The sequence below is a fragment of the Leptodactylus fuscus genome, chromosome 6 (genome assembly GCF_031893055.1).
Source record: "Leptodactylus fuscus isolate aLepFus1 chromosome 6, aLepFus1.hap2, whole genome shotgun sequence".
NCBI lineage: Eukaryota > Metazoa > Chordata > Amphibia > Anura > Leptodactylidae > Leptodactylus > Leptodactylus fuscus.
Genome location: NC_134270.1, coordinates 108,277,048 through 108,290,297, shown reverse-complemented (window position 1 = coordinate 108,290,297; position 13,250 = coordinate 108,277,048). Strand labels below are relative to the sequence as shown.

Sequence of the window (13,250 nt, the reverse complement as noted above, 5' to 3'; positions counted from 1 at the left end):
GTCAATGTGGCCTTGCAGCTGTTGCAAAACTACAACTCCCATATATTAAATATTTTACCATTTTTTGCTTCAAAATTTTTTTTCCCTATTTTCCTCCTCTAAAACCTAGGTGCATCTTATAGTCCAGTGCATCTTATAGTCCGAAAAATACGGTAATGATCAGACAGAACTAAAAAGTGCTCCTTCCAAGTATGTAGCTTCCTAGGAATCTGTATGTGCATGGTGCTCAAAGCACATGAGGGTATAGGACTCACTCAAGTTCTCTAAGATTTGCCCTGAATATATCCTTATTTCTGATATAGTTGTATTATGTATGGGTCACTGATAGAAAGTTTATAACAAGTACTGAAGGCAACATGAAGGGAACCCCAAAGGCATTTACCATGGTCACCTCCTGAGGACACTGGAGTAAACCGGGTACCGGAAAAAGTCCGTTTGGAAGTGTCATGTGGACCCGGCCTGACCTGCGATGGCTGCCCATCTTCTTTTTGGCCGACAAGTGCATTTGTTGGATATAAAAACCTTGCATAAGAAACAACCTGGAAAAAAAACCAAAACAAAGAGCTGAAATATGACAATAGCTAAATAATGAACTGGTCTAGGAACCCCCGGCAAACAGCTGTGGACACAAGACTTATGCTGCTGTTGCTTCTTCACTGGTCAGAAAACTACAGTACACTCCAACCTGCTATTTACTATGCCACAAGGTAAATATCTACTACCAGTGGGAATAATCCAAATGAAGGAACAGAACTCTGGAAGTAAAATCCAAACCAAAGGATTAGTCTCTCAGTGTTCAATGCGATGTTTCACTTTCTAAATGAAAGCATTTTCAAGCCTACGACTAGCATAAAGAATCCATTCCTACAAACTTTATTATATCTTCACCAGTATATCCCACAGTGACCCACAGTGAGTGTCTGAGAACAGAGGACTGTCATCTTGGTCAACCAAAGATGTGCAGTGCCAAGTATGCAATATAATTCCCATCTGCAGTTACTTAAAGGGGTTGTCTGTGATGAAATTAAATCCCTACCCTAAACACCCTCCCCCACCTACTTTCTAAATAATTTATCAAAAAGGTATATTTACCCATATCTCTGGGGCAGGTCAAGGAAATTTTCTGGTTATCCAGGGACGAACCGTTTCCCCATTTCCAGAAACGGAACGTCACTACTACTACCACCCAATCCACTCTGTCATACTAACCTCTCCTTCCAAAAAACTACAATGCTTTGCTGCCATGGTTTTTCCTGCTGCGCTTTTTTGCTGTGGCCTGCTACGTGGGGCCTGAGCCTTAAAGGTGATTTCCAGGTTTAATTGATGACTTGTGATTAGAATAAGTCATCAGTTAAAGATTGGTGGGTCTGACATCTGTGAGCCCTGCTCATAAGCTTTAGTTATTTATTTTTTAAACTCGTTTTATTGAAGATTGTATTTCCAATACAAAATAAAACAAAACAGGTAATGCACACACAAAGAGCAAGTGAATGTATAAAAACAAACATAAAATGCCACAACACCACCCTAAGTAAGCCACAACCCACCCACCGCATAGATAACACAAGATAGGCTCATCAAATAAGCATAATAAAAGGGGACAGATATGTAAAACATAAATAATACAGTACAATCAGATCTTCAAGTAAACAGAAGAAACCCATAACAATAAAGACATCAGCAAGGATTTATCACAGAATTCTGAGGCCAGGCGGTCCACCACATCTCATGGCATAAGTGAATTTAAGGCAGTCCTCATGAGCTTTTTTTTAAGAGGCAAGAGCTTTCAGGTGAGTGCTGCGGCCTTTTCACTACTTACAAAGCACAATGAGATACACCTGTACAGTACAATGTAACTGACCTACGAAAGGCCATATGACCAATGAATGGCTCCTACTGATCATCAATAGATGACTTATACTAAGGATAGGTCACCAATGAATGACTCACAAAGCTCCCTTACAGGAAATGTCCTGAGACTTGACTGATCCCTTTGTGAGAGATGGTGCTGCGGTCATTAATCATTCAGTTCTTACCTCACCCTCGGCCCCCAGCTCCACACCTTCCATTCCAAATGCTGGGTCTGTATTGGAGGGGGCCCCTCCAGATGGGTGTCGCTGCTTTGTCCCTTCTACCCGCAGTTCACTGTGTAACAAAGCATAAAGAAGCATTATAACCAGAGAAGAGCACAAGAACCTCTTACATCAGAGAAATGTGGAGCCCCAAAAATGTTCTCCAGGAATCAATACTAACCCATTAGCTAACCCTCCCAGCAACCCCCGATCCCCCCACCTTCTCCTATAATACAAGCACACAACTCATGACAAAAGCTTTGTTACAAGGGACAATGTAGTCTCCAGTACCACAAATGTGTTTCCTTCCTGCTCTTCCACAAATTATGAACAGGACATAAAACACAAAAGCCAAAGTTTAATTATAAATCGTTTTCAAACCCTCGCACTGTAGGAAAAGTACACAAGTGTACAAAGCCAAGATTACAAATATTATACATGTCAATGATATTAAAAGTCTATTTCATTTCAAATGACATTGGTGTAGAGCACTGCCAGTGTGTGTGTGTGTGTGTGTGTGTGTGTGTGGTGCCGTAGCAAAAGATTACTGGTTACTTATTACATGCCGCAGTGACTTCCTAAAATAATCTGTGCTGTAACCCTCAGTCTGTACCAACCATTTGTCTCATGGCCCTTCTCACATCATGACACTGCATCTGTCACATGCATCTGTGTCTTCATTAGATCCCTCCTGAAATACTCTGTGCTGCTGAAGCAATCTGCCTCTATGTAACTGAGTTTGTAACTCACTACTGTCACCTGATGCTCTGTTCTCTCTAACCCCATGACATTAGTGGAGAGAGCAGCACATCCTATAGTCAGCACACTCCTTTCCTGAAATCATCTGTGCTGCAGAAGGATTTTTTTCCTTTGTACACAGGGATTTATCTCACTTGAATAATAAGCTAGTTTGAGCATGACTAGGGCTCTGTTCATATTTGTGTTAAAATAAAAAACACGCCAGACACCAATGGTGTCTCACAGATTTTTATTGGGGTCGGTCATGGTTATTTTAATGGAAAGAATACTATATATACAGGGCATTATAATGCGACTGCAAATAAAACAGCTCCTTTTTTTCCCTTCATAGTTTACTGCCATTATTTGTATTATATGGTGTCAGGATAAAAGCTGTTCTTTCCCTTCAGTGGGTTTTATATGCGACAACATCATCTATGAATACAAATCCTGTATATAGTGAGTGTAATAGAACTGGCAATGTATCAATACGTAAAGAAGAAATACTAAAACCAAGGACAGTTGACATCACCTCATCCGCAGACTCTCCCCATACGGAAGAATGGAGAACGCAGCACACAGGGATCTTTTGGCGCAGATTAGGACAATTCTACAAAACAAAAGAAGGTATAGTATGCAAATAAGAAAACCACCACAAAGACCTAAGCCTGTGCGGACATACCTGCTGTTGCGGGTGTCGTACTGCCTCATACTTTTGATGAAGTGCGTCTTCTTTAGGACAGACTGTCGGGGGGACTCGGGAACAGGCTTAGCCCTGCAATACAATTGGAAACTGCTAGGCGCTGTACTTGTTATATAGTACGATGGCAATATGGAGCGTTAGTAAATGAGAGCATGAGGCAGTAAATGCAGCCTTATAAACTCAGCAAACAGTAGCGAATCCTGCATAGAACAGCGTGCTAGTATACACAACATAAAGTGAAATGCTAGGCAAGAAGAGTCTGCAGCTTTAGTGAATAGAGAATAAAATGCAAATGGTGACAGATTGCCAGGCAATGTTGTCCAACATACGCTCTATCAGCTCATGACAACTATCCCTGGCACTCAAGCACAGGTTGTGACCTAGTGGTGGAATCTTGTAAATCCCCAGAGGTGCAAATGACAAGGTGGGTACAAAAGTTTTTTCCTGGAGTTCCCTTCCAATAAAACATTAGGGGGTGTTAGTATGCTGTGTAATAGATTTATTAGTTGCGTTAGGCGGCTGGAGTCTTGTGATGGCAGTAATACCTCTGCAATGGTGTAAATTCTGCAATATCGTCTAGGAACTCTAAGGAGCAGCGCTGAGACAGGTGACGTCGCCTATAAGATGGAGGCAATCATCAGAACAAGAGGCAACACTTGGCTAGATGGCACATTTATCCTTGCAGTGGGCACAGAAACCAGGATAGCTTGTAATGAACTAAGTCCTCCACATATCCACTGCATCTGTTAGGAAAGCATGACAGCAACCAATATTGCCACTTTCACTAGATGAGGGATACTGAACTGGTTGATTGTGGCCACTTGCTGTCTGGACCCCTGACTCTTTCATTATGACAGCGGCCGGGAGAAACTTTAATCTCCTGGCTGCTGTCCCCAGCACCTGATCCCTTACACAAATGACAGCAGGGATTGGTTATTATTCTGGCTGCCTGCACATACGAAGACTATTGTGCAGGCAACAGGGCCAACTGCCACTAGTGTAAGGCATCAGGGTTGGGGGGGGGGGGGTAATGAATGTTCCTCCCTCCCACTGTTAATATTAGTTATGTGTGCGGACACTATAGAGCAATTATACTGGGGGTGGTTTACTAAGGAGCATACTGTGCTAAGGCACAATAATGAGGCACTATACTGTGTGGGGACAGAAATGGGGAATTATACTGGGGAGGGGGGGTACTAACGAACATACTGTGAGGGAGCACAATAACAGGGCACTAATGCACCATTAGTGCCACCCCCCACAGTATAAAGTTGCTTAGTGGCCCCGCACACAGTACAAGGCCACATTAGGTAACATTTTTTCCTAAATTTTCTTCTCTAAACCTGGGGTTTGTCAGAGGAGTCTTTTTGTCCAAAAAATACTGCACATACTGGACATGTTGATCTGCTGTTCGGCTCGGACCTTTACTTGATAGTGGAAGCCGGTCAACGGATCTTTGCTAAAACTGGTTGAGAATCCCTGCACTAGATCGTTCTGTTTTGAGAGGTGAACTCCTGTCTGACAGTGAGCATGTGCTACTGCAGAGCAGCTGACCTAATGGATACTGGCAAGTAAAGAGGTTCTCCAGAAATCTACAAAAAAAAAAAGAAGAAAGTTTTGCTCTTTTCTAAGAAACAGTGTCATTCTTTATTGGAGATATTTAATTGTACTGGGCTGCGATACCAGACATCACCATGGACAAGAATGACACCATTTCTGCAGCAATATGAACTTTTTTTCTGATCCTGGAAACCCCTTTAAAACACTTACTGTAATTACTTTAGAAGAAAGTACAAAATTAAAATGTCTCCTTTCTGTTCTACCCCCAGAAAATCTGCCCTAGGACTAGGACCACTGAATCTTTACTGTGGGTGAACTAAAGACTAGCCATGCCCTTGTAGAGTATATAGAACACTCGGCAGGGGGATACTGGGACTTCAGTCCATTAATGGGGACAGAACAGGTAAAATAACCTCCTGCCCTATTTAATGATTAAGAATCTGCCTGAAGGAGCTGGCGGCTGGAGAGTTATTGGCTGCAATAACAGAGATTATTTATACATTTACTCCAAGGTGATAAAACACAACCTTTATTATTTGCTCCCATGTATCACTCTGCCAGGAAACCATTAACATCTACTTTCATGGACCAACTCCAGTTTGATGAGCTGAGGTATTAAGTCTGGATGTTCTTCACCCTCGCCGCAGATCGCTTAAACTTTCCTTTATTTTGCAAGTACTATGATTTTATGTTTGCACATGTCTTCGTTACGATAGGTTCAGACTAGCGTTCGGGTCTGCATGGGGACCCAAAAGGATGGAGACCTTGTCCATTTGAAAAGTGGTTACCAGTAGAGTCTATGGGGGCATTCACACAGAGTATTTTGGCGCAGATTCTGATGCGGAATCCACATCAGAATCCACGCGGAAAAAAAGCCTCCCATTGACTTCAATGGATTCCGTTTTCCGTGCTGAACCAATTGAAGTCAATGGGAGGCTTTATTTCTGCACGGATACTGACGCGAATTCCACGTTAGAATCAGCGCACGGAAACTCCGTGTGAATGCCCCCATGAGGTCCGCCAAGTTTCTGATGCCTATATTTTTTTTTGTCTCCAACATAGTTGTGAATTCAGCCTTACATACTTGAAGGCAGAGGTTACAACATAAGACAGATCCGTACAGTACAGTGCACACAAGGTTAGAATATAAAGTCTTTAGACACTTTTTTTGCTCTGTATTTATTAATGGAAAATGGTAGAGGCTTTAGATTGCTCCAAAATGAACCAATGTTTGTCACAAAGCAAGCCAACCAATAAGTGGTGTAAATTTAGACAAAAATATCTCAAGATACACCAAATGTATCTTCCAACATCAGTCACAGTGATACATTTGGCACTTCTTTTGAAGGTCTGGAGCAAGTTTACATTGTCTAAGGATCAGAGAATAGAATTAAATTGCCCCCAATGACAGTATTATTTGTATAGTGTAATTTACAGAAAATCTGCCAAGTTGTAGGAGGTTATTCCCAACCCCCCTCCCCCAATACATTACAGAAAAGTTGTGAGCAGGGTGACAACAACATAAATATAAAAATGTATCTTTTACCATCACCATTCTCACATACTGTCCCCAGACACCTACCAATGGTCCCCAGTGGCCACAGGCATCCACTTGTATCATATAAACAAGACACTAATAGCTCTCTGCTTCTCTGTTATTCTCATCTGCAGCTTAATGCAGCAGGTCTGCATCAAGATGCAGGTATCAAAAGTAGATGCTGAATGCTGGTGCATGAAGATATATCTTCTAAGGACTCTGATATAGTGGAATGATGACAGGCACCCATCTTCCCTGCAGTCTCTCACAGCACTGTGGTTTGGAACGGCTGCAGTACCATTGCTGATTTGGAAGACATTTTGCCCTGAGAGATTCCTTTTAAGATGCACCAAAATGACACTACATGCCAAACTAAGGAAAGGTTCACATCTGCAATACATTCTCTGCTGGAGACTCCACCACAGAATCTGCCGAAAATCGCTGGAGAGAAAAGTCCTGCAGAGGAGACCTTTCTCTCCACCAATTTCAGTTTAAAAATGGCAAAAACCTGACAGACACCCAATGGATCCCATTATAATGATGGGATTTTAACAGTCTGGCTCCCACAGTGGACCTGAATGACACAGAGCTCAGTACAGGTCTGAACCTAGCTTAAAGGGATTCTACTATTAAAATGCTTTTTCTTCTCAATAACACGTCAGAATAGCCTTAAGAAAGGCTATTCTTCTCCTACCTTTAGATGTCTTCTCCGCGTCACTGTTTGGTTGAAATCCCGGTTTTCGTCAGTATGCAAGAGTTCTCTCGCAGCACTGGGGGCATTCCGAATGCTGTGAGAAATCTCCAGCGCCGCCTCCATCTTCTTCAGGAACCCGCCTCTCTGCGTGTCTCCTTCCAGAGCTGGGTGTCAACCTTCTAGGCCTCGGGCCGAGCAGACTGTGCATGTCCGCGACCACAAGGACAATGGCCACTTACACAGTAAGCGTCCATTTTCTTGTGGTCGCGGGCATGCGCAGTCTGCTCTGCCCAGGGCCTAGAAGGTTGAAACCCAGCTCAGAGAGGCGGGTTCCTGAAGAAGATGGAGGTGGAGCTGGAGATTTTTCTCGCAGCATTGGGGACGCCCCCAGTACTGCGAGAGAACTCATTTGCATACTGATGAAAACCGGGATTTCTACAGAATGGCGGTGGCGAAGAAGACATCTAAAGGTAGGAGAATAATAGCCTCTCTTAAGGCTATTCTGTCGTGTTATCGGAAAAAAAAAGCATTTTAATGGTAGAATCCCTTTAAAGGAGTTGTCCAGGCAAAATGTTTATATGTTAAATAGGCCAGGGGAGGTAAAAAAATAAATAAATAAATAACACTCACCGTTCCCCAATGCTCGATGCCTCCCAGCATGGTCTGGTTCTCAGCCCACAAGAGTTTCACTTTGAGAAGACAGCCCAGCAGAAAGACCGGACCGCACTGGGAGGACTCTGGAGCACCGGGGACAAGAGAGGAGGATTTTTTTTCTCCATCTCCCCCAGTCTATTTAAAATATAAAAGGTTTGGTTAAGCATCTGATCTGTATGGGGGCTGCAGATTCTCGCCTTGATGACAGATGAAGATAAACTGCCCAATCTGAAGTGTACGATCAGTCTCAGAGCAGACAATATAAAGGAGCCCCAGATCCAGTATCATCCAGCAGGACAATGAATCTGGCAGGTTTCTAGACTGTCTGACCTACTTTACACTGTGTAAATATCAGAGCAGCAGTAAATCTGCCCCATTGTGCACAAGCATAGCAAACCATCTGTAGCGTAGTGTCTGGTGTCATCTCATCCCAGATAACCCCTATAAATTGTGTACAGGTCACTGGACATCATAATGGAGGGTCTGGGGGTACACGTCAGCATCTCAGGACACATTTCCCTCTGACTCCAGTAATGTAGCATGTCTGGCTCCTGACATTACTAAGTGAGGTAAAGGATGAGTGGTGGAATGCCCCTTTAAAGAAGCAGGGGTTCCCCAGGAGGAGGAGGGGATTCCTCAGGAAGTTCTGGAGGGCTTCCCTCACATTCAGGGGGTGTGTCCCTATACAGACAAGTTTCTCACCTCTGTTTCTCCACGCTGGGGCCGACGCTACCTTGAAAGTGACCCAGGGAAGATGGCACGGTCCTGGCAGCCGGAGCCGGGGTGCAGAAGCCGCTCTTACCTTGCCGGCCGGCATCCTCCGGCATAGGAGAATCCCGGGACAGCACAATCCGGGGGCCGTTAGTCGGCAAGAGCCGCGGTGATGGGGTGAGCGGTGTGTGTGAGGCGGGCGACGGCTCCAGCATATCCAGGGACGGGGCAGGCTCCCATGTCGGCTGCGGTGCGGGACACAAGGGCCGCCCGTCCAGGGAGATGTTATTGAGGAAGAAGAGGGCGGCCTGCCTGCGCCGGGAGTCACTTCCCCGCTTCCTTCTCTGCTGTACGTGGCCATGAGGCAACTCTCCGGAACGGCCTCCGGGGCCCGTCACACCGGGAGAGCCGCAGGTCGCCGCGGCCATTCTCTGAGTGAGGCCCCGGGCCGGGGAACGGCCAGTCTGCCGCCGTCCCACCCACTCTCGTACGCCATTGGCTGGTGCCAGGGTAACAACAACAGACTCGTTTATTGATTGGAAGAGCAGCCTTGTCAGTCACATGATTATGGAAATGGGCGGGGAAAGAGACGAGGTCACATGTCACCTGAGGACAGACGTCTATAGCTGTGACGTCGTCAGTGTTCAGCCTCATTATAGGATTTTAGTTATTGTGAGTGGGGCGGGGCCTGGCACCCGGAAGTCACACCTCGTAGTGGACAAAAAGCCGGCTAGATGTAGTAAGAGCTTGTGGTGGTGAGGTGCGGCTGTCCATAGCAACAACTGATGAGACCTGCAATACCTAGTTAAAGGGATTTTCTTAAATCTAACTATACATTTTTATGCTTGTTTAGTTTCCTGTTAAGATATATTTTCATTCTGCAGGAAAATTCGCAGGATAGGTGATAAATGTCTGATTGTGGGGGTTTGACTCACTGCTACTGTATTATTTATTATGCTTACTTATATAGCGCCATCATATTCCGCAGCGCTTTACAGATATTGCAACACTCCCTTGGATTTCCCAGTTATCAGATTTATCAGCAGTTGAGCATTTATGGGGCCAGTTGGGATACCAGCTTGACCAACCTACAAGTGTGCAGAATCTCCAGGTCCAGCTGCAACATATGTGAGCAAATGTTGTACAGTGTACAGGTATCACCTGTATTCTTCCATGTCCAGCTGTATCTTGTCTTGTATCCAGGCTAGAGGTGGCCCAACAGTTACTAGAGTCTATTTTTACTTGTACAGTTTTCCCCAATAAACGTATCCTTTCGCTCCAATGTTGTAATTTCTCACTTCATTCCAGCCCAACAACTCCTCGGTGTGTTATTTTATTGTCAAGGAGTGTACTTGCAATCACTGAACTTACGTTAGTACAAATGTAATTTGTTGTCATGGAAACAATTGTTTTATTTACTCTTGACGCACAGATTATCAGTACAAATATAAAGATTCTGTTTTATTGCACCCATGATAAAACCTAAAGATTTATAACATAACAATTGCACTACACAGGACATCTGTGGGTCTGCAATAGGTAATAGACAGCCTGTATCTCTGTGCCATATCCATAAGCACCTACGGTTCATACTTACGATCAAAAATTGGTAGAGAATCTTTCACAGCGGGACATGTTATATATCATTAGAATGCCATTCTTGCACTGAATTCAGCATACTATCTAGTAGCTTCCCTTGGTGCAAATATATCGGTGCCATTAGTTTTGGCTGTTGATATCATGGTACTGTCCGGGAGGTGGTCTTTACAGACGAGAGTCATCACTGGACATTGGAGAATACCCACCTGACAATACTTTTGTTTTGACTTGTACTGTGAAGAACATTTTGAGCGATGCCCCAGTGTGTAGTTAAATGCCCTACTGGCAAGGAGAATGGTAACTCCAGTGACTGTGACAGTGACTTGTTCTAAAGGAGAATTGTTTAAGATTGGTTTACGAAACGCCAGTGTAATTAAATTGCCACAAATGTATTGCTTTGGAGGTCTAAAAAGTTCCATAGTTTTTATTTCATGTGGAATAAAAGTATTTACTAAAACAAACCTGTCAGGAGAACTTCTGTATCCTCTCTAACTAGACTGAGCAGCTGGACCCCTACTGGTCATCTCATCCCAGGCTTGTAGGATGGAGGGGGTCCATTATGCTTTCTGGGACACAGACTTCTATAATGTCACCATGCAGCCCAGATTATAGGACTATATCATGTTCATAAAATTACATATACCGTATTTCTGTCAACACTTTACATTGTATAGAATAATCGACTATAATTACATAGTAATCCACTTCACTGCTCCAGGCAAGCAGATTCAAGGTGACTTACTCAGGAGCCAGTTTGGTGAGAAGTAAATAATTACTTAACCCATGAAGCATATTCAACGGTGCAGATTTATCAATTCCTCTACACCAGAAAAATTGCATAAAGTTATGATATTGTGGTGCCCTTTTGACGCCAGAACTCCAGTGAATATGGGCGGAATGGGGACGTCTTTGCTCAACAGTTTCATTATAACTCATGTCAGTTTTCTGGCTCAGGAGTGTCTGATCTGACTGATTTATAAAGAGGTTGCAGCCGTTTCATAAATCTCTTGTCACCTGCACCAGTCTGGCCTTTATTAAGACTGACGTAAAATACACCAGGCTTAATAAATTTGTCCCAATGTTCCAGGCCTTAAAGGCGCTCTATCATAGGGAAAAGTCATTTTTAACTAAGCACATAGTTGCATAGGCTTTAGAGAGGCGATTCCACACCTACCTTTTGTTTGTAAATTGCCTCAGTAGTTTTTGAATGAGACTGTTTTTATTCATATGCTAATTAGGCTTCGGTGTGCACAGGAAGTTCTCAGCGAGCACACTCTCTCTGCTGACTATAGTTGACTATACCACCCACTGAAATGTGGGGCATTATTTGTAAGCAGCAACTAGAAAACACTCATGTAACTTACTGAACCTGCAAATGATCCGATGAGGAAGGAGAATAGGGGTTGTTGTCCAATGTTGGTTTTCTGTGCTTTATGTTTTTCCCCATCTATGTTTATTGACTGGGGTAACACCCATACAATAGGAGACCAATTCTTCTTGCTATCCTTTGTCCTAGGAATTATTCATTTGCCACTTTTTGAACATATTTTTCGCCAGTGCAAAACCAGTTTTACTGTGGTGTCTATTTATGATGTAGGTGCCCCTTTTTGTTAAATGTTGTGCGTGTGTTTGATAACTTATTGAGGCACAACTAAACTATGTGTGCTTTGCCCATTTTTTTTCTTTAATAAAAATGCAAATAACCATTTTTTATACTGTCTGATCTAATTTTTTTTTTACACTATCCATGTACTGGAGTGCATTTACGTCTTCTCCCTTTTTGTGAAGGCACAAGTCATAAATATGGCGTGAAAATCTCCATTTAGGCTACGCCCCTTTGCCCGACAAAATGCAAAAGTTGGAAGAGCAGCATAACATCTGGGAAAAAAGGGCGTAATAAAGTGCAGGGTGGGAAAAGACCACAGGAAGGCGCAATTTACACCAAAAAAGGTTCTTAATAAACGTGCGGTAATATCTGTAAAGTGTAAAATGTTGCAAGATAATAATATCAATGTCCATCTTTTCAGCCTGATAGACCCAATACAAGTCAATGGGGTCAGTTTTTAATGTCCATTTTTTGGGTTATGTATCAGTTTTACTGAGGTTAAAAACGGATGAGTGGGTTGGGTTAAAATAACAAAGTTTGGGTTTTTTTCACAGCCAAAAAATGATGCAAAATGAACAGTAAAAAAAAGGACCAGAAAACTGATGAAATATAATGGATACTGATGAAAAACGGATGTTAAAAACTGACAGTTTCATCTCTTTTAAAGTCTGTTTTTTCTTTATCGTGTTCATGTAGGTTTACACTGGTGATGTTGAGTCCTCAAATACGGATGACACACTAATGTAATACTGATTTTTTTTTTTTTTTGCAGACATGCAGCTCTAGCAACACATGGACCACAAAAACTGAACACTGAGCCGTATTTTGCGGACCACAAATTGCACACGGATGTGTCCATGATGCCCTAGGCTGCACTTTTGTGACTTTCTGTAGAGATCAGGAGAATGTAGTAAGAATTAGTTATATCATTATTTCTTTATTTATGATATATCATATAGGAAAGATGAAGGAACTGCGGCACTCAGTTTATTTGAACTGGTTAGAGATTTCCATAGCTTTTATTTTTCAGTAACGCATAATAACATCTTTCTCCTGTTAGGATATGCTGCCATTGATGCCAGTCATAGGAAATGACTAATGGTGGAATTCCATATTAATAGACCAATGCATATAATGAACGTTCTATGTGCATGGTAGGTTTAAATAAAGACAACATATACAGAAATGATCAGGCCTGGTTCACATCTGCGTTCAGTATTCCGTTCAGAGAGTCTGCTTGGGGACCCCCCTCCCAACGGAATACGAAACACATTGACAAGCGGTGAGCAATGAAAGCACACGGACCCCATAGACTATAATGGGGTCTGTGTGTTTTCCGTGCGGTGTCCGCACGAGAGACAAGTAGTTCATGAACT

General features: G+C 43.0%; 1 protein-coding gene across 2 annotated transcripts in view; it reads right to left on the bottom strand.

The window, feature by feature from the left end:
- The window catches only part of CABLES2 (Cdk5 and Abl enzyme substrate 2), a 13,422-nt gene extending 4,297 nt beyond the window's left edge, over positions 1-9,125 (bottom strand). Inside the window, exons 1-6 of one of the 2 annotated variants that reach the window (XM_075277016.1) lie at positions 8,661-9,125; positions 4,059-4,130; positions 3,493-3,585; positions 3,343-3,420; positions 2,037-2,145; positions 383-539 (exon numbers count right to left, since the gene is read on the bottom strand). In XM_075277016.1, the coding sequence (XP_075133117.1) occupies positions 383-539; positions 2,037-2,145; positions 3,343-3,420; positions 3,493-3,585; positions 4,059-4,130; positions 8,661-9,097 (946 nt within the window). In that variant the 5' untranslated portion in view covers positions 9,098-9,125. The remainder of the gene's footprint in view (positions 1-382; positions 540-2,036; positions 2,146-3,342; positions 3,421-3,492; positions 3,586-4,058; positions 4,131-8,660) is intronic. The other variant, XM_075277017.1, reaches the window with a different exon arrangement.
- Positions 9,126-13,250: the final 4,125 nt, after the last annotated feature.